This window comes from Nesoenas mayeri (genome assembly GCF_963082525.1).
Source record: "Nesoenas mayeri genome assembly, chromosome: 2".
Lineage (NCBI taxonomy): Eukaryota > Metazoa > Chordata > Aves > Columbiformes > Columbidae > Nesoenas > Nesoenas mayeri.
In genome coordinates, this window is record NC_137543.1 from 28,681,480 (window position 1) to 28,704,402 (window position 22,923).

Below are 22,923 nucleotides of genomic sequence, written 5' to 3' on the forward strand. Positions count from 1 at the left end.
TTGTCAGAAGAAAGAGTGCTATTTTTTTTCCAAAAGGCTATGTTTTCATTGGCAAACAATGTGGTGTAGAAGGATTTGATCAGTAGCAGAGCAGATGGTACTGAGCTCCTCTCATGTCCATCATATGTGCTTTGCTTTTAATTAGATACAGTCTGTCCTCTGAGGCCAAACTGTTCCACTATGCATGTGGTCCAGATTTTTCAGAAGGGCAGCTATCCCTTAGACACTGGCGTCTTTGACTGTGGACCCCTCAAGAGTGTACCGAACAAGTGTTTCATCTACTGCAAGTGGTGTTACCATCTTGTTAGCTTGTAATTGCTTGCACCATCTTGACCCAAATAAACCCTCACATGCAAAACACATATTGTTCTTTCTGCTCATAGCATTTTTTGCATGACATGATGGTACTTGTTACTTGACTATCTCCATACTGCAAGTTGGGATGATGTGCATTGCAATGCAGTCTAGGGAGAAGAGGTAGATTTGACAGCTGTGCTTAGGCATCACCTTGACCTTACAGACTAATATCCTTCTGAATTTTCATTTCCCTGAAAGAAAAAGAAGACAGAATGCTTTGTTTAAATTCAATTTTAATGTAATAAAAAACTCTTTCAGTGTAAACACTTACAGATTAAACACTGGAACAGATTGTCCAGAGAAGCTGTGGAATCTCCATCTTTGGTGATACTCAAAGCTGACTGGACATAGAGTGGGTCAACTGGCTGTAGTTGACTCTGCTTTGAGTAAAGGAGGGGGCTGAATCTCCAGAGGTGCCTTCCAACCTCAACACTTCTGTGATTTTGTGTAGCAGTTGAAATATAAGCACTGAAAGGGCATTGCCTCCCAAAACATTTATGTGTTTTCTTCACTTTCCTCCAAAGGAGGGATTGAGTATTTCTTCGTACTCCCCCAAAACTTCCATAGATCCCTTCCAACCTCAGCCATTCTGTGATTCTGTGAATCCACTGCAATGTTACTGTTTAATCCACTCATTTTCCAGTAGCATTAGATCCATCATCTCTTTTGGGACATGACTCTCACAGGCAATAGCTAGTGAGATTTGGTCAGGAGACTGTTTTGCGACTTCTGTATTCAGCTCATAAGAAGAGGCCAGGCAGAGAAGACTTGGGTGTGTGGCTGCTGCTCACAAAGCACAACCAAAGGGACTGCAGGGGAGGAAGCGTCCACCCCTTCCCACTGTGCAAAAGACCCTCTGCTGTCTGCTTCCCCTCTCTCAGCTTTCACAGGAAGTTACCCTCCTTTCGAGGGTCAGGCACTGGGGTAAAACACTTTATTCAATGACTGACCTGGTTGTGTCTCTCTGAGATTCTCAGCATCTCATGAGCCATTAATACCCACAAAATGCACTCCCCACCCCAGACAGTCCTTGCAGATCTATGAAAGCTACTTCAAACTTCAAGAGTTTTCAAAATGGATGGACAGACTGAGTTAACAGAAATACTTAAGTGCTTTTGTGAACCCATATACAAACATGGCAGTAGGATTTGGGGCAATGTTCATAAAGATTTGGACAGTTAAATGTGAATCTTAACGACATCTTATTTCTGATATGGTTTTAATCTAATAAATACTGGAAAATGTGAGACTAAGTATTAGTCACTCTTAAGAAGTTTTTTTCCCCCTTTCTTATTTTATTTTTTTTTTTTAATTAGAGTGGAACTGGTGGAATCTGAAGATCTCTTGTTACTCTCTTAATGCAAAAGTATAGAGTGGGTCAAATCTTTGTATGTTCTTAGGAAAATACTTGTATTGATACTGAATAAAAAAGAATTCTAACTTTTCTTGATCCCCAAAAGAATAATCCACAGGATCCTCCAACAAATGATAGCATGCTTATATGGTGCTACTTATGTATTTAGAATTGCTATTTTTCTTAGTCATTGAATACAATTGTTCCTTTTTTTCTCATAGTATGTCAAGAGGTTGTTCTGAAATCTAGTTGACCTTTAACTTAGCTCTCCTTTCAATCACAAGTTTTACATACTATCAAATGCAAGAAATATACAACAATTATAATTCTGCATAGCACTATTAAGTAAGTGAAAGATATTAAAAATACAGATAAACAAATGCACATGAAAGACTTTGATCTGGCAGTTTTATTTCTTATGAATAACTCAAGCCTGGACACAAAAAGGGGAAAATGTATGCATATAAGCCCTCAGTGGGCATAATCACTTGAGTAAGAGCTAATGATGTGAATTGAAGTTGAAAGATCAAATCCTGTTTTGTTTTTTTTTTTCCTCACAGTTACAGTATTTGCTTGTTACAATCAGAGAATCCTGTAACCCTATTAATTTTTTACTTTTTAATTTACTACAACAAAAACAATGAACAAAAGGCATTAACTGAATACTAGGGAACAAAAGGTATTTAATTTTGTAGAACTTGCCTGTTTTCAGAGACCCAGTGTTTCAGTGAACTGATTAAAAATAATTCATTAGCAAGAGAATAGAGAAAAACATTATTGACAAAAAATAATTCAAAAACTCACAGCAAGGAATAATCTGAAATTACATGGAGGGATATCTTCAATTTTGTACCACCAGCAAGTGTTATCTTGTTAATATTAACAATACATTTTAATTGGGGCTACATCCTCATGGAACCAAAGGGAGTAATTGCAGAAACACTTCAAGCACAAGGCTTAATTAAAATTTCTTGTTGTACAAAATTGTGGCCTTTTAGCTAATTTAGATAAACATTTTGGGAAACAATTGGAATACCTTCTAATGTAAGCTTCTTCAAGCAGTGGTATTGATCAGTCTTGGAAATATTTGCTTCATCTTGATACAGAGAGAAAGCTTTATAAGCTTTATATTCCAGGGGTATTTACGTATTTTTAATTTCTTTGTTTTTTTCTCTCTTTTTTTTTTTTTTTTCTTTCCCCTTTCAAGGGGTGAAGGGTCCACAATGGAGTTTAGCAGGCTTTTAAATTAAAAGAAACTAATTTCGTTTGTTCCTCTGAATTAGTCATTTCCTATGGACTACTAAACAGTTGAGGTCTTAAATGACTTAAAACAACATCCATGTTTATTTTTTCGACAAATCAGTGAAATGCTATTCACAGTATTGAATATCTGTTGAAAAACACCAGGTTATAATAGATATTTATTTAAATCCTATATTTTCTTTTTTTTTAATAAGTTATATCTTGAATATTTTTAAATGTTGCCTTCCTTGCTTACTCAGTGAAAACTTGGTCCAGTTGAAAGCAGTGGGAAGTAATTCCGTTAACTGTTACAAGATTTTGCTCAGAGTAAAATACCTCTGACATGACAGGTAGACGTAATACATTTTACATAAAATAACACAAGAAACAGCAGATTACCTTATAGTACCAAGTATATGAAATAAAAAACTGTTTTCCTGTACAAGATCAAATTTGATTATAATACATGTACAATCTATAAATCAAAATGAGGCAGAGATCATTTTAGTTAATGATTTGACATATCTGTCCAGTGAGAATATCTTCACTGAGGAGAATAGGCTGTATTAGGTCAAAGGTTATAGATTATAATGACAGATTTCAACCCTTTCCCATTGTTCCCAACAATACACCAGTGGTTCTCAATGTCATCATGATGGAGCCTTTGCTGATGTTTTAGAGTGACGTCTGGCCTGCCCTTTATAACACCCATAGTCATTTACTGCTTCAAATTGTAAACTCCCAGCTTATCTGTAATCAGATGTAATTTACAATATTGCATATTGATTGTTAGAAATTCCTTCACAGTCTTCATTATCTAATCCCTGTATCTGAGTGACAGAAAGTGAGCAAAGACAATCAAATATTTACTGGTTTCATATTTGCGTTATCATGACAGGTGTCACTTTTCTCTGCTCTTTGCTGGAAATGCCACTCATAATGGCCTGTTTTTCTTTTTTGCTCTTTCTGTCAACCTCAAAGCTGAGTCACTCCAAGAATATTACTGTTCACCCACTGATTACAGTGGGAACTTGTACAGTCTTTTCCTAATCCTGCCACTTCCATGGGAGAGAAGGTTTACATAGCCTTGGCCCATGCTGCTCATAGCTAGATTTGGCACCAAAATGTATTTATTTTCATTGTCAGAACAAAATTGTGAATTGTAGGCATTAAACTGAGATCAAACAGCGTATATTAATTTCTTAGCCTGCAGCAGCTTGAATCCAAAATTACACCCATACACTGCCTTGTAGTGTTTCTTATGTCATGTCTTCCCCTATTTTCATGTTATCAGCTGATCAGAGTTGATTGTTTAATTCATATCCTTAACAATATGAAAGACTGAGTTATCAGCAACATATTTTAAACTTATGTTGTATATTTTAAAAATCTGAACTTGCTTATGCCATGGTCTGCACATTTACCAGAGTGTGGACTTATGTAAGCCATTTGATGACTTACAAACAGCCTCTTGTTAGTCCTTTATCCAAGTGTTTAGTTAGCGAGTTTGTTAGTTTTGATCTGTCTCAGAATACTTGTCTCCTCAGTTACCCAATTGCAATAGCTAGATTTTGGGACAAAAGCTTGGGACATTTTTGCCTTTCGAGTATTGCATTAGTTGACTTGCATGGCCACTGATGATAATACAGGAACAGAAAATGAAGCTTAACAGAAATATATACTTATTCTTTGCATTTAGAAACGTTGGCATGTATAAAATTAGATGTGTTCTTTCATTGTTTACAAGTATCTGGTTCCTTTTGCAAAGAAACCACAGCTCTGACCTGAATAACTATGTGTTTTCCACTTGGTGATTTCAGAAATCTTACATGAACGTATACCAACCCATGCAGTTTTAAAGACTGATATGCATATTTTCATATATACGTGTTATAGATATGCATATTTGGACAGGGGTGGTATGGCACTGAAATGAGTAGGGTAAATGCTCTTCTATTTCCCCAACACAGAGTGAGACACCCCCTTGGGAGCCCCAGCCTGGTTAGAGCAGCTTCAGTCTCTTGTTTATGCATGCACTGTTCTAAACTAGTGCAACCAGGAGGAAATACTTAAATTACTCACTGTTTTCTTGCTCCCACCTGTGGTTCTGACATGACTCACTGGGGCACTGCACTTTCTTTTGGTCTCCTCAGAGAATCCACGCAATGTACAGTGTGGGAAAGGCAGGGGGACGGGGTAGATGGTAGCATGAACACATAATGCATCTGCACAGCATCATATCAAATTGCATCTGTATTGCAAAATCATGACATTTGGCTTCAGTGGTTATAAAGCTTCAAGGAAGGGACATGGTTATTTTAGATCTTCAGAGAGGTAACAAACGTCTATATGAGAGTTACCAACACAGCTGGTTTGGTGGGTTGTGCTTGTGTATGTGTGTATGACACGTACATTGTGGTTTCCATCAGCTCATGCTATGTCCTCACCCACTGACATCCATCTTTCTTTACAACTTGTAACATTACTGTTCTTTTAGGAACATTTTTCCCAATTTTCATTTATTATTTTTTTTTTCTTCTTTTTTTGAGTACTTTCCTATTACTAGTCATAGAATAACATAATCATAGGTAGAGAAAACATGGTTATTCTGGTTTCATTAGAATGGTTGGTCTATTTTGCTCAGACAAATGCGGAGTCAACAATTTCACACAGATCAAGTATCATTCGGGGCAGGGGGGAAGAGTGGGAAAAGTTACAGACAAAATGTAGGCAGACAAACACAAATATTCCTTATTCTCTTCTCATGGCCCAAGATGCATAGCAGAAATAAATTACAAACAACTGGGGTGAAAAAAAAAATCACTAGTTTTTCTATAGGATCCTGGATGGTACACTTGGTCTTCCCCAGGAAAGCAATTTCATTTCTAAGGCCTGTGCTATTGTTGGTAAGGCAAGGTATCAGACCACTATGGAATGTGCAGCTGAGAAAAGAATCTTGAAAATACTTTTGTATTGATATCATGTCTATTTCTGGGGAATTACACAGTTTTATTAAAGGCAAAAAAAGGTAGTCCAATGTTCTTTATTTTTTTTTTTTTTTAATGTAATGAAAGAGTGAAAGAAGCTGTGAAAGTATGGAAGAAAAGTGGAGAGTATGGCATATAATACCAGTCAGGACTTGGGGAATGAAGGCAGTTATAAAATTAGTACTACTGAGCTTTCAAATAGAATAGCAGGTCACATTTGTCAGATTTAAGCTAGCAAACTGTCATTGAAAAGTATTGGTTACTTAGTTTCCCACAGAGCGCATCAGGAGGGGATTGAGTTAGTGTAAGTGCCAAGAAGTAGCTCTTGGTAAATGGAAAAGGAGATTTAACAAATGTAACCATTATATTCGTCGTATATCCTGTGATATTTCTGAGAACCATGATCATGTGGTTCACACAGCCTGTATAAACACAGGCTGCTCAGAAAGACAATCTTCATTCAAACTCAGTTTTACACTGTGATTTGTAAAGAAACAAGGATATGTACTGCAAAGCAGACATCTTCACCTCATATTTTTATGTAACTATTATTAAACCTTTTCACACTTTTTCATTATTTAGCCCCTAATATATACCTACCTGATTTCAAAGACGGATCAATCAAGAATCCCTTGTTCGAATTATATTACGTACACAGACACATCTACTAATGAAAACATTTCATACTTTTTCTATGTGTCATCATTTTTAGAATATTTGCAGTCTAAATATAATGTACATCTCAGCAGAAGATTTTTTTTAAATGCGATGAGAATTTTTTTCAGTTTTAATCAAGAAAATTAGTAATTATCTTATAATTTTGAAAGCCCAATTTTCTTATCTTTCTGTGATGCAGACTGCACCATTGCTCCATGAACTTATGGAACTCATTGACTTTTATGTGAACTCCACATGGGTATAGGCAACTAAATTGAGTTCAAGAAAATTTACAGATGGCTTTGTAGGCTTAAAGTTCAGTGAATACTGAGGAAATAAACAGTCATCCGCTAATAAAGGCCTGGTGTTCATCCTGTAGATGAATGGGTTTGTGCATGTGCATGTTCTGTTACCTACAGAGTGTTAGAGGGAATGGGAGCATTCCAGGTATACTGGGCTACAAGCCTAGATTCGATGTCTTTAGAGGTCTTTATTGTGCCTCTTTTATGGCTGGCTGTTTGTTCATATAAAATCATCATCATGTAGCAATGGGAACATTTTATAGAGTTTCAGTCATTCTAGTCATTTGGACAAAATCAGAATGAATTGAATATCTGAATTCAGTTAGGAATACAACAGAAACTCATCCAAAGGGAGATAGTTATAATACTTTTTTTTTTTTAATTGAATAATCAGTTAGCAAAGATAAAGCATTTGATGACATGATTCTCATGCCCAAGCTGTTACCGTTAATATGTTCTGGAACACATCAGAAAAGCAATAGTACTACATAATATCATCTCCACCTGCACCATCGTGCAAGATCTGTAGCTGTCAGACTTGTAATCCAGATATAATGGACAAGTTCTGATGTGGAAGATTTTACAGGAAGAGCCAAATGCTTATGGAAGTATATGATAGTGACAGGGTAATATTCCTCATAAGGCTCAGATCAACCCATGTTGTTGTTAGGGATCTCTGAGATTGCTGAATTTAATGTATAAGATCTAGTGTCACCCAGTCACTGATGGTAACCCAAGACTCCGCAGCACATTTAAAAAATATTCTGTGTTATGTTCTTTCCTTGAACTGAAAATATTCTATAGATCCACTTACAGGTTTTGATTGCTTCAGAGTGGTTTTGAAAGGTTAATGTATAGAAAGCAAGTAGATGGATAAATGCCATTGCTACTGTCCACACAGGAAAAACAGAGAGGACAAATGGATGTACATCAAAAGTTCTATAAAGAGCTCACATACAGTTTGATAAGAAATTATAAAATACATATTTGAATGTGACGGACAGAATTACAATAAATTATATAAGGAAAGAATCATTTGCTAATGAGAACTGAGCTGTAACAAAATTAGGTTACAATATTTCGGAATTAAATATTAACCAAATGTACATCAAAATGTTCTTAAATAGATTGCTTTCATAGAACACCAAATACTAACAGCAGTCTTAGTAGATGTTTATTTTAGAATTAATTTGCTCATATGCACTAATTTAAATTTGTTAGCTTGAAATGTAGAGAAGTTTTGGTGTTTTGTTTTTTATTATTTGTTTTGACCTGTACTGGAAAGGGCAACAGCAATCATATGCTGCTGAGCAGATGAAAGTTAGTTAGTTAGTTACTGTGGTTAGTTACTGCACTCAGCTGAGCAGAGACAGGCAAAGGCAGGGATGTGAATCAAGGCATGTCTTCCAAAAGAGCCGTGCTTGTAGTTGCCTCTGCAAGTAGGCTGCGTTCACTGCATTTTTTTAAAGAGGTCCTTTCTCTGGCAGTTCACTATGAATTATACCAAGCTTGTTTCCTTAACCTCTTTGGACATTTTTTAAGCCTAGGATCTATTTTAGGAGCTGCTTTTCTTTGTGTGTGTGTTTGTATGTCTTATACATTCAATATTAAATGAAGTACACAGGGTATTTGGATATAGTAACAGTCAATGAAATAGATGTCCAAAACCATTTCTGCACAGCAGATGACCAAACTGCATGAGCTACTTGGCTGAATATTTTGTTATATTTTGCTTAGGAAGAGGCAATGTAAGTTTACAGCATTGTGGTATTTTTTCTTTTTTGCTTTATATTATGGAAGATATTTAGCAAAGTTTCAACATATAATACCTCAAATAAACTTGACAGTTATATTCTAAAAATAGTAATAGTTTTGTATTCCTTTCGTGTTGATGATTTTAGACAAAAGAATACCTCTCTGGCTGAGGGGCTCAGCTGTGTCCTGAGGTGGGTCTAGTGGAATCATCTGGAACCAAGTGGAATCAGCTGTGTCTGGCATGGGGCAGCCCCAGCCTTTCCTCTCAGAAGCCACCCTGCAGGTCTGGCTGCCAGAACCTGGGCACCCACACCCAATAAAAATGACTGAAGTATGAATTAGAGAAAGAGTGAAAGAAGGAAGCTTACAGAGAATAAAAGAAATTCAAAAATAAAATAAAGGAGAAAATCTGCATCTCAGATCTACCACTGTGCAGCATGAGAAGTGGGAAAACTGGTAGTACTTTATTGAAATTACTATGAAAAGTCAGGAGACGTTTCAGAGGGGTTACCAATGTTTTGTCTAATTGATTGTACTTCAGAATTTGGTGTTGAATGTGAGGGAGGAATTTTTGCTACAGCCTTGGTCATTATTCCTCTTGTTACATCCAGCACCCTGGTGGTACATAAAACAGAAACAGATCAAGAGTGTACGTTACAATTTACTTTTATTTAGTGTCGATGAAGGAGATCTATGGAGCAGTTTAAAAATTACGGCAGAAAAAGGAGGTCTCTCTTGTGAAGAGAGAGTGTATATGGAGTGCCATAGGCCTTGGAAAATAAACGTGATTTTTCATGTTTTCTCTAATCTCTGAAGCCTGATTTCTGGATTACTGTAGCTTTTTTGTTTGTGTGGTTGACTGGTTGTTTTTATTTTTTAAGAAAAACATAGCAAGATATTTCAGCGTGAGCAATGAAAAACAGTTTTGCGCATATCTCAAATGAGCAGAAGTGGCTATACAGGTAAATAGTTACGACTGAGAATATGAAGCCAAGAAGTTAGATTTCAACATAAACAGAGCCATTTTTGACCTTGAATAAATTACTTGACATTACTTCACTTTGTCAGTTACATAGTAAAACAGATAAGAATTGTTACTAGGAAAAAAATATGTGCTACTCTCTAGCAAAGTTTCCCAGGTAAAATCACTAGATAAATTTTCTGCTTGAAAATGCATTTACACTACGGAACTTTACATGTCAGTTTCTCAGCTGAAAACAGGTACTTTAAAGCAGGCCCAGTGTCAAACTTCCTATAAGCAACAAATGGGTAAGTTTTCAATTTTTTTTACTTGCTCCTGTGCTGAGTCACAGCAGTTAGTTCTTTTGTTCATGATGTTGGTTAGCATTAACATGTTGTTAAGAAAAAGAATAAGATCATAACAATGACTTTAATGTGTCTGGAGAAAAGCTTCAGTGTCTGATTAGATGACAATAATAAATGGTAATTAGCAGTGGTTAATAAGATGAATCAAGGAAGTGTATTCTTTGCTTTAGGATATAAGGAAGCAACAAAACTAACACTAGGATTTGGTGATGCTTTCACATCCATTCATTTTAAATCTAGTGAGTTGGTCTCATCTCCAGTGGGGACAGAATTGGGAGCTTCAGGATCTCAATTTAGAAGGTGTGGAGGTTTTCCTGAGCAGTGTTAAATGCTCTGACTTCTCAGAGTAGTTTTCAGACCACATTTTTACCCTATTACAAGCATGCTGTTTTCTCAAACATATTAGGAAAGATTAATTGTCTCTAGAAGTTCAAATAAGTCATCTTCAATGACATTATGCATTCATTTGCTGATGAACAGATAACAGTCTTTTGTAGTTTTAAAGGAGCTTTGCTTGTTGTTAATGTGAATCAGCTTAATAACAAGCTGAGCTAAAGTATTCTGTGTGTGTATACAATAGTTCATTTAGTTAATTGTTTCCTAAAATGAGCTAGATTAGTAGCATTCATTTAATGTCTGAGTCCAGTCTTACTGCAACCAATTGTTTTCTGCTGTGGAATTATGGAAGAACTGAAACAGGGCTATTCTATAAGTTTCTTTGAAAATCCTACATGGGAAAAAAATTGCAAAACAGAAAAAAAAAAAAAGTAATTTCAACAGCCATTCTCATGACTGAATTGTGCTAATATTTTTCCTACGTTTAAGTCTCCTGAACTGTAACTCTCTTTTTCTGCTCCTGTAACTCTCTTTTTCTGCTCAGTGAAAGGTATATCACAGAAAGCTGCTCAAAGGCATTTTATTCTCTTTTTCTTTCCTGTTTCGTGCAGTGGTGTCCTTTGAGTTGAATGCTATAAATTCCAAATGTGGAATGTTGAAAATTGATGTTATTAAATAAGTAGTGGAATTCCCCAAATGAGTAGGAACAAAGCATTTAATCCCACATGTTGCAGATTCATTATTACCATCATTGAGATCCCCTGGTGAAATTCACATGAACCAATGACGTAGATGTGGAAAAGTGTCTTTTGAGATTAGATCAAGATTTTTAAAAGGATATTATTTACCTTACATGCCCCAAATTCAGGACATTTCTTAATATTTCCATAAAGGTGTGTAATACGGGAACTCTCCTGGATTGCAGTCTTGAAATATAGTCTGTTCAGCTTCTGTCCTCTGATAAGTTTCTCTGTACATAACTGGAACTCTTCTTTATCTTCAAGAGAATAATTTAAAGTTATTGTACTAAACAGCTTAGTAGATTATTTACCACTGGCTGTTTTTGCAGTACTCAGATGGGAAAAAATTAGAAGCATCTCATTTGTCTGAAAGTTTCAGTTTGCTGCTCCTGCTTTGCATAGCTGCTGGATAAGTTTAATCTTCCATTGACAAAGGCTTGCTTTTGCACATGGTCAGAACTGGCTTGTGTGAGAAGACATGATTCAGTGTGAAACCTTGATGTGTTTTGTCGATAACATTAAGCTACAGTATTAATTGGAATTCAACATTTAATGAACATTGATTTAGGGCAGAAGTATTATAGCAGTGGTCCCAGTGGAATCTACCTATGGTAAAACATCTCTCTGTAGCAGCTGTAGATAATAAGTTTTCCAGTTTTGTATCTCATTACATCTTTTGGTGGTGAAATACCCTTAACGGCACTATATGTATACTTCAACATCAAGTCAAAGTCTCAGTATTGACTGAGATAGATTCACACAGAGATATTTTCTGTACAAGATGAGGACATTTCGCAAATTACTGGCAGTTTCACACACTTTTTTATAATCTTTATCAAAATGCTATAATTTACAGTTGTGATTTGTCCTTGTAATTCAGCTGTCCCACTGTCTGCCTTAAGTCTTTTCCTGCCTTGCATACCCACAGTGAGTTTTAAGATTCCCTGTAAAACCAGCACAAAACCTAATTTTCCTGAAGTCACCTTAATCTTCACCTCCAAGTAGGTATAAAAGTTACCACTTGAAAAGTTTTCATTTTTTTCTTCTTTCTAGCTCTTTATAGATTTTTTTGAAAGTCTTTGACATTGGGCAGTGTTTCTGTTTTAGTAAGTATTATTTGGACCTCTGAGTCAGGATGTCACATGTCATTACTGAGTTGCAGGTAGAGTTCGTTAGGTATAATATAAATGGCAGAGCTCTAGAGATTTTGCAGCATGTTGATGTCTTTTGTTGGCAATAGTTGTTGGTCCAGAGATGCAGGAGAAAATGAGGTGCCGACAGAAGAAAGCTCCATTAATTTTGCACTAAAAACTCCACTAGTTTGTGTATTAGGAATGAACTGATGTATCTGGAGATTGCTTTTAATTCTCTTATCCATCAGTTGTGTCCCTTAAAGGACCTGGAAGAGGTTTAAGGTGAGAATAAATACCAAATTTGAAATTAATTATTCATAGTAATACAGATTTAAACATTCATGTAAAAAAACGAGATGGCATCAATCCTTATCAGCATCAAATAGAAATAAATAAAATGAAAAGTACAAAATCTTTGGCTTAGAACTTATTCTGAAAGACTCAAACATGAAGAACAAGTTAACACAATCATCACTAAAAAGCTAATATCAGTATATTGCAAGATCAGGAGAAGTCTGTGTCTAGCAACAAATTCTGAAAATTATGCGTTATGAACCAGATCTATTTACTCTAATACCTCCTTCATTCAAAGTACACAATGTACTACATTGTAGTCCCATCATCTAACTCTGATTTACATATGCACAGGAAAAAATACCTACAGCATCTACCTACAATGCAGAATGATTTATGTATAACCTCTGTTCAGGTTTGGTTTTTGTTTTTTTGTTTGTTTGTTTTTCTCTTAAAGGCTATATTGTCTTTAATTTTTCCTCAGAAGTATCCTATCTTCTAAATAAAACAAGTTTCATAATGATCAATTTGAGTGACTGCTCCTGCTTTTTCATCCTACAATTATTCTTTATCTGTACAGTAGTTCTGAAGCAGCTTACAGTCTCTCCTTTCTCAATACCCATTTTCTGATTCTTAGATATATTGCTCACTTTTCAATTGCATTTTGACTTTTTTTGTTGTTGTTGTTTAGTTTCAGTTCTGCTTTTTGAACTGGGAATAATTGTCCAAGTTTAAGTCTACAGTCATAATATTTAATGATCCATTATTATGTAAGATCCCAGCTGCACAGAAGTGATGGATATATTTGAAGCTATTGGGTAACTATGGATGCTTGCAGAAATGCATTTGCTAGCCATCAAGGAAAGGCACTAAAAGCTATGCATTAAAGTATGTGTTTGTCAGGCTTGGAATTGGAGCGAGTGTGACAAGTTGTGTCCAACCTGTCTGCAGGAGTCAATTTGTTTTGGAGAAAATATGCATATATATATATATATATATTTAGTAAATGTAGTGGAAAAAACAGTTTTTCAATACACAATATTTCTCAAAAGAGACAAAACTATGTTTATTCATTATAACCAAATACTCTGAGATATGTTTTGTCAGAGAAACTGTTTCAAGCTATTTACTTCAAGTGTGAAACAACTTTCTTAGAGTGAAAACGCTTTCCATGGACTATACCTCTTTGCAATTTCAATAATAGCTGTACTGTGTTGAAAACTTGTTTTCACTAATTGTACCTTTTTATCAAAATTCGGATGATAAAATTGCTGGTAAATATAACTTTGTTTAAGACAAATTACGTGTATTTAGTTGTATGTGCTGAAATGAACCATTCTTTCAACAAGCGGAGCCTATCACATCAGAAACAACAGAAAGATCCTTGGCATGCTTTGCAGCCTCATGCTAGAGTTTCTTGAGTACCAGTGTTTGAATCATGGCACTCTAAAGCCGCTCTGTCCAGTATGTTCGTGAGAGAGTCAACCAGGAAAGTTAAATCTACGTAAACAAATTATTCTGTCAACCTCTGTCAATACTTACTTACCTTGCCCAATCTTATAAATGATCCAAACTTCTAGTTCATTTCCAGACATTTCCAGATATTTCCTGGTTCTTTTTGATCCAGTTCTCTCTAAAAATACATCCATTGGCAAATAATGTGCCTGCTTCTGTCTGCTTAAATAAGACCATAAAAATGCAAAAATTATACATTTCCAATATTTTAGTTCTGTGGAAACCTGTACGGTCCTTACTAATCACCAATACCACTTTGTTCATCATTATTGCAATGCCATGTAAATCTATTGAAAATAGAGCAGGAGAATAAGGATTCTACAGGATACCATCAGCAGAAGAAAGAGCATGGTATGTTGTGTTCACAATTATGCTTCAGAATGGAATAGTCAGACATTAAAGGCAACGGCACAGGAAGACCTTATTTCAAGCCACAGATCCTATCCTTAATATTTTCCAGACATGTTACAGTATAGAAAGATTTCATTAAAACAATCAGAAGGATTTAGTCTACAAGGTAGTTTTAATATGAAGCAACAAAGATCTTGCATTAGATCTTACAGTCAAAGTGCTACTGTTCTTGGTGATAAAGAAAAGGAAATAAGGTGAATGAATGCAAAAGACCAGTGAGCAGCTGTGATTGTTGCTTATTGCTTATGGCTTTTCACACTGTGGGTTGTTAGATTGTTGTACACATTTCTGCAGATAGCTGTGGATGATCTAAGTTTGCATGTTTAGGAAAGAGTCAGAGGAGTAAAAGACCACCAAGTGCTATTAATCACAAAATTATTGTGTTTGATTCAGAAGGTCCCAGAATCACAAGTAATGGGTGACTGGGAGAGTGTATCAGAGAGGTGTCATTGTGTGTTCCCTTTGTTTTTACTGAGAACAGAATAGCATAGCATAGCATAGCATAGCATAGCATAGCATTTGGAAGAGACGTACAATGATTATCTAGTCCAACTGGCTGAACACTTCAGAGCTGAAGTCTTATCTGTTAATTTGCCAGTGACTCCACTGGAGATAGGCTACAGGCCTAGATGAACCCTGATCTGGCCCTCTGTGGTCATCCTCATGATTTTATGTTCTTTGCATTATGATGAGTTGAACCTAGGACATAAAAAGTAGGGAATGGTCGGGATTTATGTCACTTGCCATTAGATGCCTACTTTGTACAATGCAAACATCTAAACAAGAGACAGGTTTCTAGATCGCCTTTATAATCAGTGTAGAGAAGTAAACAACCAAGTGAAGCTTCCCTTAGAATGTTCCCATAAGGACCTTTATTGTGTCAGGTTCAGTGATTCATTTCTAAACAGATTTTTACATTGTATACATAGAAATCTGGTCAAATCAATTCTACTTATGTAACTCAGTGAACATTAATCTAGTAGTATTAGTACAGAGGTAGTACTCTCATTTCTTTGTAGAATTTGGGAGGTAACAAGATACATATTAAAAACAAAAAGAAAATATCTTCAAGATTTATGATTTTTCATGATACCATTTTAGAGAACATTTCTGTTGGAAGTATTTCTAAAACCACTATAGGATAGAGTGAGGATCAGCTATAATCAGTCTCAGGTGAAAAGGTCTGTGCCAATGCAGGATGGATATGTATATACAGTAAAACCCTGCTGAATTCATTTCTTGTCAGATACCTTGAATTATTTATTGTTGAAAGCTTATGGATACATAGTATTGACATTACTATATAAATACATAAAAACAAATTCCTGGGACTGTGCTGCATTAATCAGACATTACAGTTTTGCCATAATTGTATAATTGTGAAGATTTTATTTCTCGTATAGCACAGAAAATTATTGGTTTTCTAAGGAATGTGAGCAAAAAATAAATAAGAATAGTCTCACACTGCAAATTGCTAATATTAAATATTAAATACACATTTTGACAAACAACTTAATACCGGATCTTCAGAATCTAATTTTATTGGTGTTGTTATCAAAATGAGTTAATGCAAATATATTCTACAAATCAGTAAAGCTGAAACTGAACTCATTCACAAGAAAAGGATCTGTGTTGAGTTGTTGATTTTTACAGGTTTTGTTGCACTGTGAAATCTGTGTTCACTACAGAGTCAGTTGCTTTTAAGAATGCAAGTTTAGTCTCTTTACTGAGTTCATTCCATTGACACTTCAATATTATACCAGAAATCACACAATGGGGTAGTACTCGCCAATCAGCAGGGCAGTACCGCCCTAACCAAAATGACAGCTTGCTAATCCAGCCACATCCGTCTTAACACTTGGAAGTGTTTGAATTATTGAATATAGCTATGACTATTTAAAGTTTGGGGAATAATTGCTTGTTTGTTTGGGAGGGTTGTGTTTTGTTGTTGTTTGTAAACAAACAAACAAACAAAAGCTAATGGAATTGCTTGAATATTTAACAATGTTGTTTAAGTCTCATCAACAGAAGATTATTCCTGTCATTGAAGCTACAGAAATCCTTCTCTTGTAACACATTAATGTGATTTGTCCAGACTTGCCAGAGTATGCGTGTTATATTGGGAAACTCCTGAAAGCCTGAACATTTCATTTATAAGCTTTGTTCAATGAAGTTACTATGTGTATACTTACATCCTTTTTATTCAGCTAAGTAGTTCAGCTTTTAAATATTTTGATTATTTTGCACCCACAACTTGATCAATGTCCTTCTGAGTTGGTGAACATTCTATGGGAGCTGGATGTGTTCCTTCCTGCAACTAAACATTGTTCTCTAAGATTTGCTTTTGCAACAAGATTCAGACAAATAAAAGGTGTTAGCTCTATCTTGGAGTGAAGAAAGACAAGACTAGAATATTCCATTGTACTGAAGATAGTAACAGATATCACAAAGACTGCAGTTTAAACCACTGCAGCTTGCTGTTTGTTTGTTCTTTTTTTAAACTTTAAGAACTGATCTCTGATATACTGCCTGGATTTTGAGAGTTTTATAGAAATTTGGAGAGGTCAAATAATTGTTTGGTATATTGAGACTTATCGTTACATCATTCCTCCCTAAGTCATTTCTAGATTGATAATGCCTAAAAAATCTGATGTGAAAATCCATTTCAAGCATTCCTTACTGTTTCAATTAAAAAGTGCTTCCAAATGTTTACTTTGAGAATATTCCCCTATTTTTGCTTATTTAAAGTCCTCTTGTCTTACCTCCATGCTGTAATAAAAAAATAGCAGAGATTGACATTATCTGTTCCAGCATTCACAACACATGCTTCACTTAGGCCTTCCTAAATATTTGTATCTCTAAGTTGTATTCCCTCAATTTTGCCAGTTATTTTACTGGAATTTAGTCAAATAATCCTAAAAAAATTATTTGCTAACCTTCCTTAAATGTTATAATACTTCTTACAATTAAAAAAAAAATAATGAAAGCTGAAAATAGCAATCTAATCAGACAAGAATAGTGCAACTGTGTTAAAATAGCAGTGAAATAGGTACATGTGAAAAAATGTAAGAGATTTTAGTAGAATTCTTTCTGAACAATTACAGCTTTTCAATATAATATTTTTCATGTTTTATAAGCTATTTGAACTTTTTTAATACTAAAGTTCTCAGAAATCTGGGACTCAAGACAAATCTTTCAATATTAGACTCATTTATGTACACGATTAAGATGTATTTATATATATAGAGAGAGAGAGCTGTTTTGTATTTGTATGGCTAATACTTTTAATGGAGATTAATAAACTGTTGAGTCATTGAAAAGATAAACAATTACAAAGACCTGTGATCTCAGGTTTGGAAAGATGGTGATTACTGTTCATCATAAGCCTGGTCCTACAAAGTATTCATCTTCTCTCTCAGCTGTGCCAGTTCTCATAAGAGCACGGATATATTTTGCTTGGCAAATTGACCTATACAGAAAGAAGACTGAACTGCCATGTGAAACAGTGACACATATCTGACAGAAAAGCGCTTTCTTTTTCATTTAAAGGTTTTTTTTAAAAATATAGTATTAATGCCTTAAAAATGTGCAAATATGTGTAAAAGTTAAATACTTGCTTAGCCCAGCCTTCATTTCTAAATATTGGATGAACTGGCATTGTTGTTGTTGTAAGAGCTGAAGAGGTGCAATGACATCTTGTATCAACACCCACCTAATGTGTCACATCCTCCTTTCTCAACTGGAACATTCGTCATTCCTCAACAATGCAACTTCCGTATGACTCTCACTTAAAATAATAGCATATCCCTGAGGGAGAAGCCATTTTAAATGGCAATGAGCTAAAAGAGGTCTACCAGGACACTGGATTTAGCATGTATAACTGGCTGTAAATTAACATTTCATATCACACAGAGAGACTGCAAATCTTCACTACAGTAAAGTTGTCATCAAAGTGTGGTTCTTATCGGACTGATGGAGTAACATTACAGCTATATCTATCAACCTTTCGCTGTTAGTGGCCACTGCAACAAATGGTTTGTCGAAGTAGTTGATCTTCAAAGCCTGTCTGTAGTCCCATTACCTTAGGCTCACACATATACTTACAGTTTAGTCTAAAAGCACTTATAGCCAGTCCACAAATTTTAAATCGGGCCCCTTATAGGAATGATGTTGAGAAAGTTACAACATCTCATACAGCACACTGTATGTTTTGCCGAAGGCTATCTACACCGAACACACCATTCGCATGGGTAGCTTATTCCCACCTCAGGGAAAAACTAGTTCTGACACATTTGTGATGCATGGATGTGACATGAATGCAAACACAAATACGTTATGCAAACGCTAAAAGGTCATGCTCTATAAATGCCAGGATAGGCTGTGCAGTATTTTCAAGACAGCAACTGAACACAGATACGTACCTCATAGCATAGTAAGAGATGTATATTTGGTTTCCAGGATCAGTGGTTCTGGCGAGTCAGAAACAACAGGGTGATGGATGGATACCCCATGCAGATTACCTACTTCTGGAGGGGTCTGCCTTCCAGCATTGATGCAGTTTATGAAAACAGTGACGGGAATTTTGTCTTCTTTAAAGGTAAGGAAAGTAAGATTTTGTGTAATGCTTTCAGCTGTGATGTTTTCTTGGAACATACCATGCTTATTTTTACTAATAATTTGTAAATTACATTGCAAATTGTTAGCTAAATGAAGAGTAAATGACTTATGTTTTCTCATTTTGGCACCTACAGTTTTGATTTATTATTGCATTTCAGAGTAACAGATTATATATTCTTACATATTCAGTAAAAATTTGGAAGTATAAATAAGAGGCTTAACAATGCCAATATCTACTATGAAATCCTTTTTGAAAAATGTCTGTTGAGAGTCAAGAATGAACACAGTTCCATATATTTTTTGTGTTTCTCTTTGTTGTTCTTCCTTTTTACAAATGAAATTTGTGTGTATCCAAATGGCATCTGCTCTACTTATATCTCACCATGCTGCAATGTATTTATTTCATCTGAGAACTGTGATGTTAGGGGTTTCAGGTGTGAAAAATAAAAATATTTTTCATAGCTGCATATTTAGATTTTTTAAAGAAGGATAAACTCCAGGAAATAGGTTGTATGGATTGGTTGCTGCTAATCAAATTTTTCAAGAGTTTAACTCCAGGTATCAGCCATTCAAAATTAAAGTTCTTGAACATGCATCTGGTTTAGATTTAATGAGAAAATTATCCTATATGTTAAATAAATACCCATTTGGCAACAAAAGAGTGAAAACCATGTAAAGTATGATAATCATTTGGGAGAAAAAAGGAGAATCTGAATAGGTACTTGAAAAATTATTGAGCTATTTAGTATTGTGATTCACTTGTTCACAACTTGTTGAAGTTTTTATATGAAAAATAGGTTCATTTTTACAAGTGGCATCACCAACAGGGAGATAGAAATAATATTTCATTCCCTGTGCAAACATTTTCATCTTGGGAATGCTAAATGGAAAATATTTAATAATGTGCAGAAACACTGCATAACAGTACAATGAATATGAAGCTTATCTTTTACTAATAAGGAAATTTTATTTTTGTTATTAAAGGTAAAGAAAATTACATTCCATATAGTACATTTTTATTTACATGAGTTCAATACAGCATGTGCTTTTATTTCTATTGACGTAAAACAAACTTCAGGTCATAAAGTTGATAAGATCGGGAGTCATGATAAAGGTACCTCTGAATCTCCATCCATCTGCTTGATTTTTGGGTCCATGAGACAGGAGAGGATACAAAGATGACTCTGTAGATATTCCATTGCTTATCACTGCTACCTAGAGCAAAGGAACCACTCTGTGCATTCCAGATCTGATAATGCTGGAATCCATTACCTGAGCTTCAGACTGAAATGATCAAACTTAGTCTTACACCTACTTTCTTTTCCTTCCCAGTAGACCTCAAAATGTACAATAATTATTTAACTCTTCACTTGATGCTTACTGACTCTTTTTAGGTCTTAGAGGAATGAGTTGATTCAGGAGTCTGTAGGTAACAGATAACAAAAAATAAAGGGAGGAGAAGAACTTTTTTATTTTCTACCTGCGTAATTAGAGAATCAAGATTAATTAAAGCAAGAGAAGCATCAGGTTTGTGCTCTTAGAAGTCAGAATATTGTGTAGTTTTCCTTTCTCATCATCCCCAGCTTATGCCCTCTGATTTCAGATGGGCTAGTTTTGTGCCTTCTAGCTGATATCATATGATACATGGATTTTCTGTTGCAGGTATTTTTCCATGTCCTTCCTTTTCAAAGTTCCTTTCTTATTTTTCCAGTGACATTTCTACTGTCCCTTTGCCTTGTGTGATATTTTTGAATCTTTGCTTCTTCACCAAACTTAGCCTCTTCATGATTTCCAATATCTTCCTGATCGTGTTTGTTTACCAGCATAATACATGTTTTTCCGCTGCCACAGAATCAATGCATTCAGCTAAGTCTTTTGTATGTGTGTTCCTGAATATTCCTGTTAATCAAGGATCTCAGCTGTCTTGTGGAACATGATTGCAGAAAACTACATAAAAGACTGTAGGTAACAATCATCGTCTCATTCCTTCCATTCCCTCACAAAATTTCTTCCTAGGAAAAGAGTATAAGTATTCCTTCCAAGGTGCAGAAATAGACCAGTTGATCGTTGCTGAAATGATGAGCAAAAAGAACATGTTATCCAGGTTGTGTGCTTTACCAATCTAAAACTGGTTAAGCCAAGTAAGTTCTAGAAGGAGCTTTAGATCTGAAGTCTGGCATACAAATGTGTTCACAAAGCACATATCTAAGCCAACATTTATGTCTGTGATTCAGAGGAAAGATAAAAAAGATGGAGTGAGTGCCATCACAGAGCTGGGACTGGAATCTCCTTTCAGAAAACATTTTCCAGATCACTTCATTTTAAGGATTGTCAGTTCTTCACAGCAGAAAAGTATATTGAGTGGAAGACAGCATTTGCCTGCAGATTTTTAAATAAAGTCAACAGTAACATCCAATGTCCTGTAAGGTATACAGTCTTGAGTCTCTGGTGTGTGCTGGAGAAACAGATCAGTGTGTAAATGTCCTCCCTTCAGAACAGCCACTGCTTCTGCAGGTGCTCAAAGGAAAGTTCCAGACACACCTTCCATCTCCACTGATCTCTTTCACTCACTTTTGAGGCTTTTTAACTGTGAAACAGGACCTTCTGTGACTGACTGTTTTTTCACTCCTGTTTTCATATTTGTGGAGCAATATCTCTACTCTCTGAGGAAGATGAAGAAAGGAGTAAGCCAATTTACTCATCTGTGATTGCTAGTAATTGCCATCTTGCTTCTCCTTACATGCCTACACTGTCATAAGTTCAGGATAAACAATATTCTGTTAGGCCAGTGACATTTTTGAGATGCACTCAGGATAGACCCTGTAAACCATCCTGGGTTGAGACATTCTGTTTATCTCTTTAGAAATCCACAAATCTCATTTATTTTCAGTAATCTATAATCTATGTGATTTGTCTCAGTCTTTGTCTTTCACAATGTCAAACATCAAATTTGAAACAATTTATTTAAATTATAAAACAAGTGTAGATCTACATTACTTTTCTTCATTATCGTTATCATTAGATTTTGCCTTTCTTTATGTATACAGTTGGATTCATGATATTAGTGGACTTCTCTTTACAGTAGTAGAAATATAGATTAGTAAAGGTCTAAAAGTATTTAAAAACCAAATTTTTTTTTTTTTTAATGGAAGCTGTGTTGGAAAATATGAGCCATATGCAAATGATATTAGATGGCAGATCAGGATGGAACATCCATTTGTGAACCTTTGAAATGTCTCTAGCTTGTGCTTTTGCTATCTTAACTTGTGGTAATAAAAATCTATGAGTATATTTATACCTATTTGACATTACTCCTCTGGGAATGTATGAGGAGCCTGTGAGATCATTCATACTGTGTTAGATGTCTATGGACAATCAAGTTGAATCAAGTTCAAGACTATTGGATCAAATGTCTTCTTTGGTTTTGAAATTTCATTGATTTTTATTATTATTATTATTATTATTATTACCATTTTAACTTCTGTTTCATTTTTTTTTTCAGTATTATTTATTTACTTGCACAAGGAAAATCAATTGTAAAAATTCAGTAGCATGCTGATAGCGCAAAGTGATGCTTGGTCATTTCTGTGGCTTAAGATACTTAGCCTGCCTCCTTGTGCCTCATAATGCTCATAAAGTACATTACAATCTGGTGCATGGCTACTTATAAAAATATGTGTACATTCTTGCTATTATTCACTACTGGTGTCCATGCTGAATGATAATAAGAAGATGACACCAGAATGAGACTTTTTTTTTACTTAAATGAGAAAATGTGAATAGTAAAATGTATTCTATCTACCTGTGGGAATTTATACAGTGCTAAAAACGAAATTGTCAAGCCATCTGCACTGTTGAATGTTATGGGAAACCAAATGTAGCAACAGAAAGGCCCCT

The 22,923-nt window shown here is 35.2% G+C and overlaps 1 protein-coding gene across 1 annotated transcript in view; it reads left to right on the forward strand.

Moving 5' to 3' along the window:
• MMP16 (matrix metallopeptidase 16) overlaps positions 1–22,923 on the forward strand; it is a gene marked incomplete at its 3' end in the record, with an annotated part of 175,011 nt that overhangs the window by 137,426 nt on the left and 14,662 nt on the right. The window contains exon 7 of the mRNA XM_080339404.1: positions 18,868–19,006. Coding sequence (XP_080195530.1) covers positions 18,868–19,006 — 139 coding nt within the window. The remainder of the gene's footprint in view (positions 1–18,867; positions 19,007–22,923) is intronic.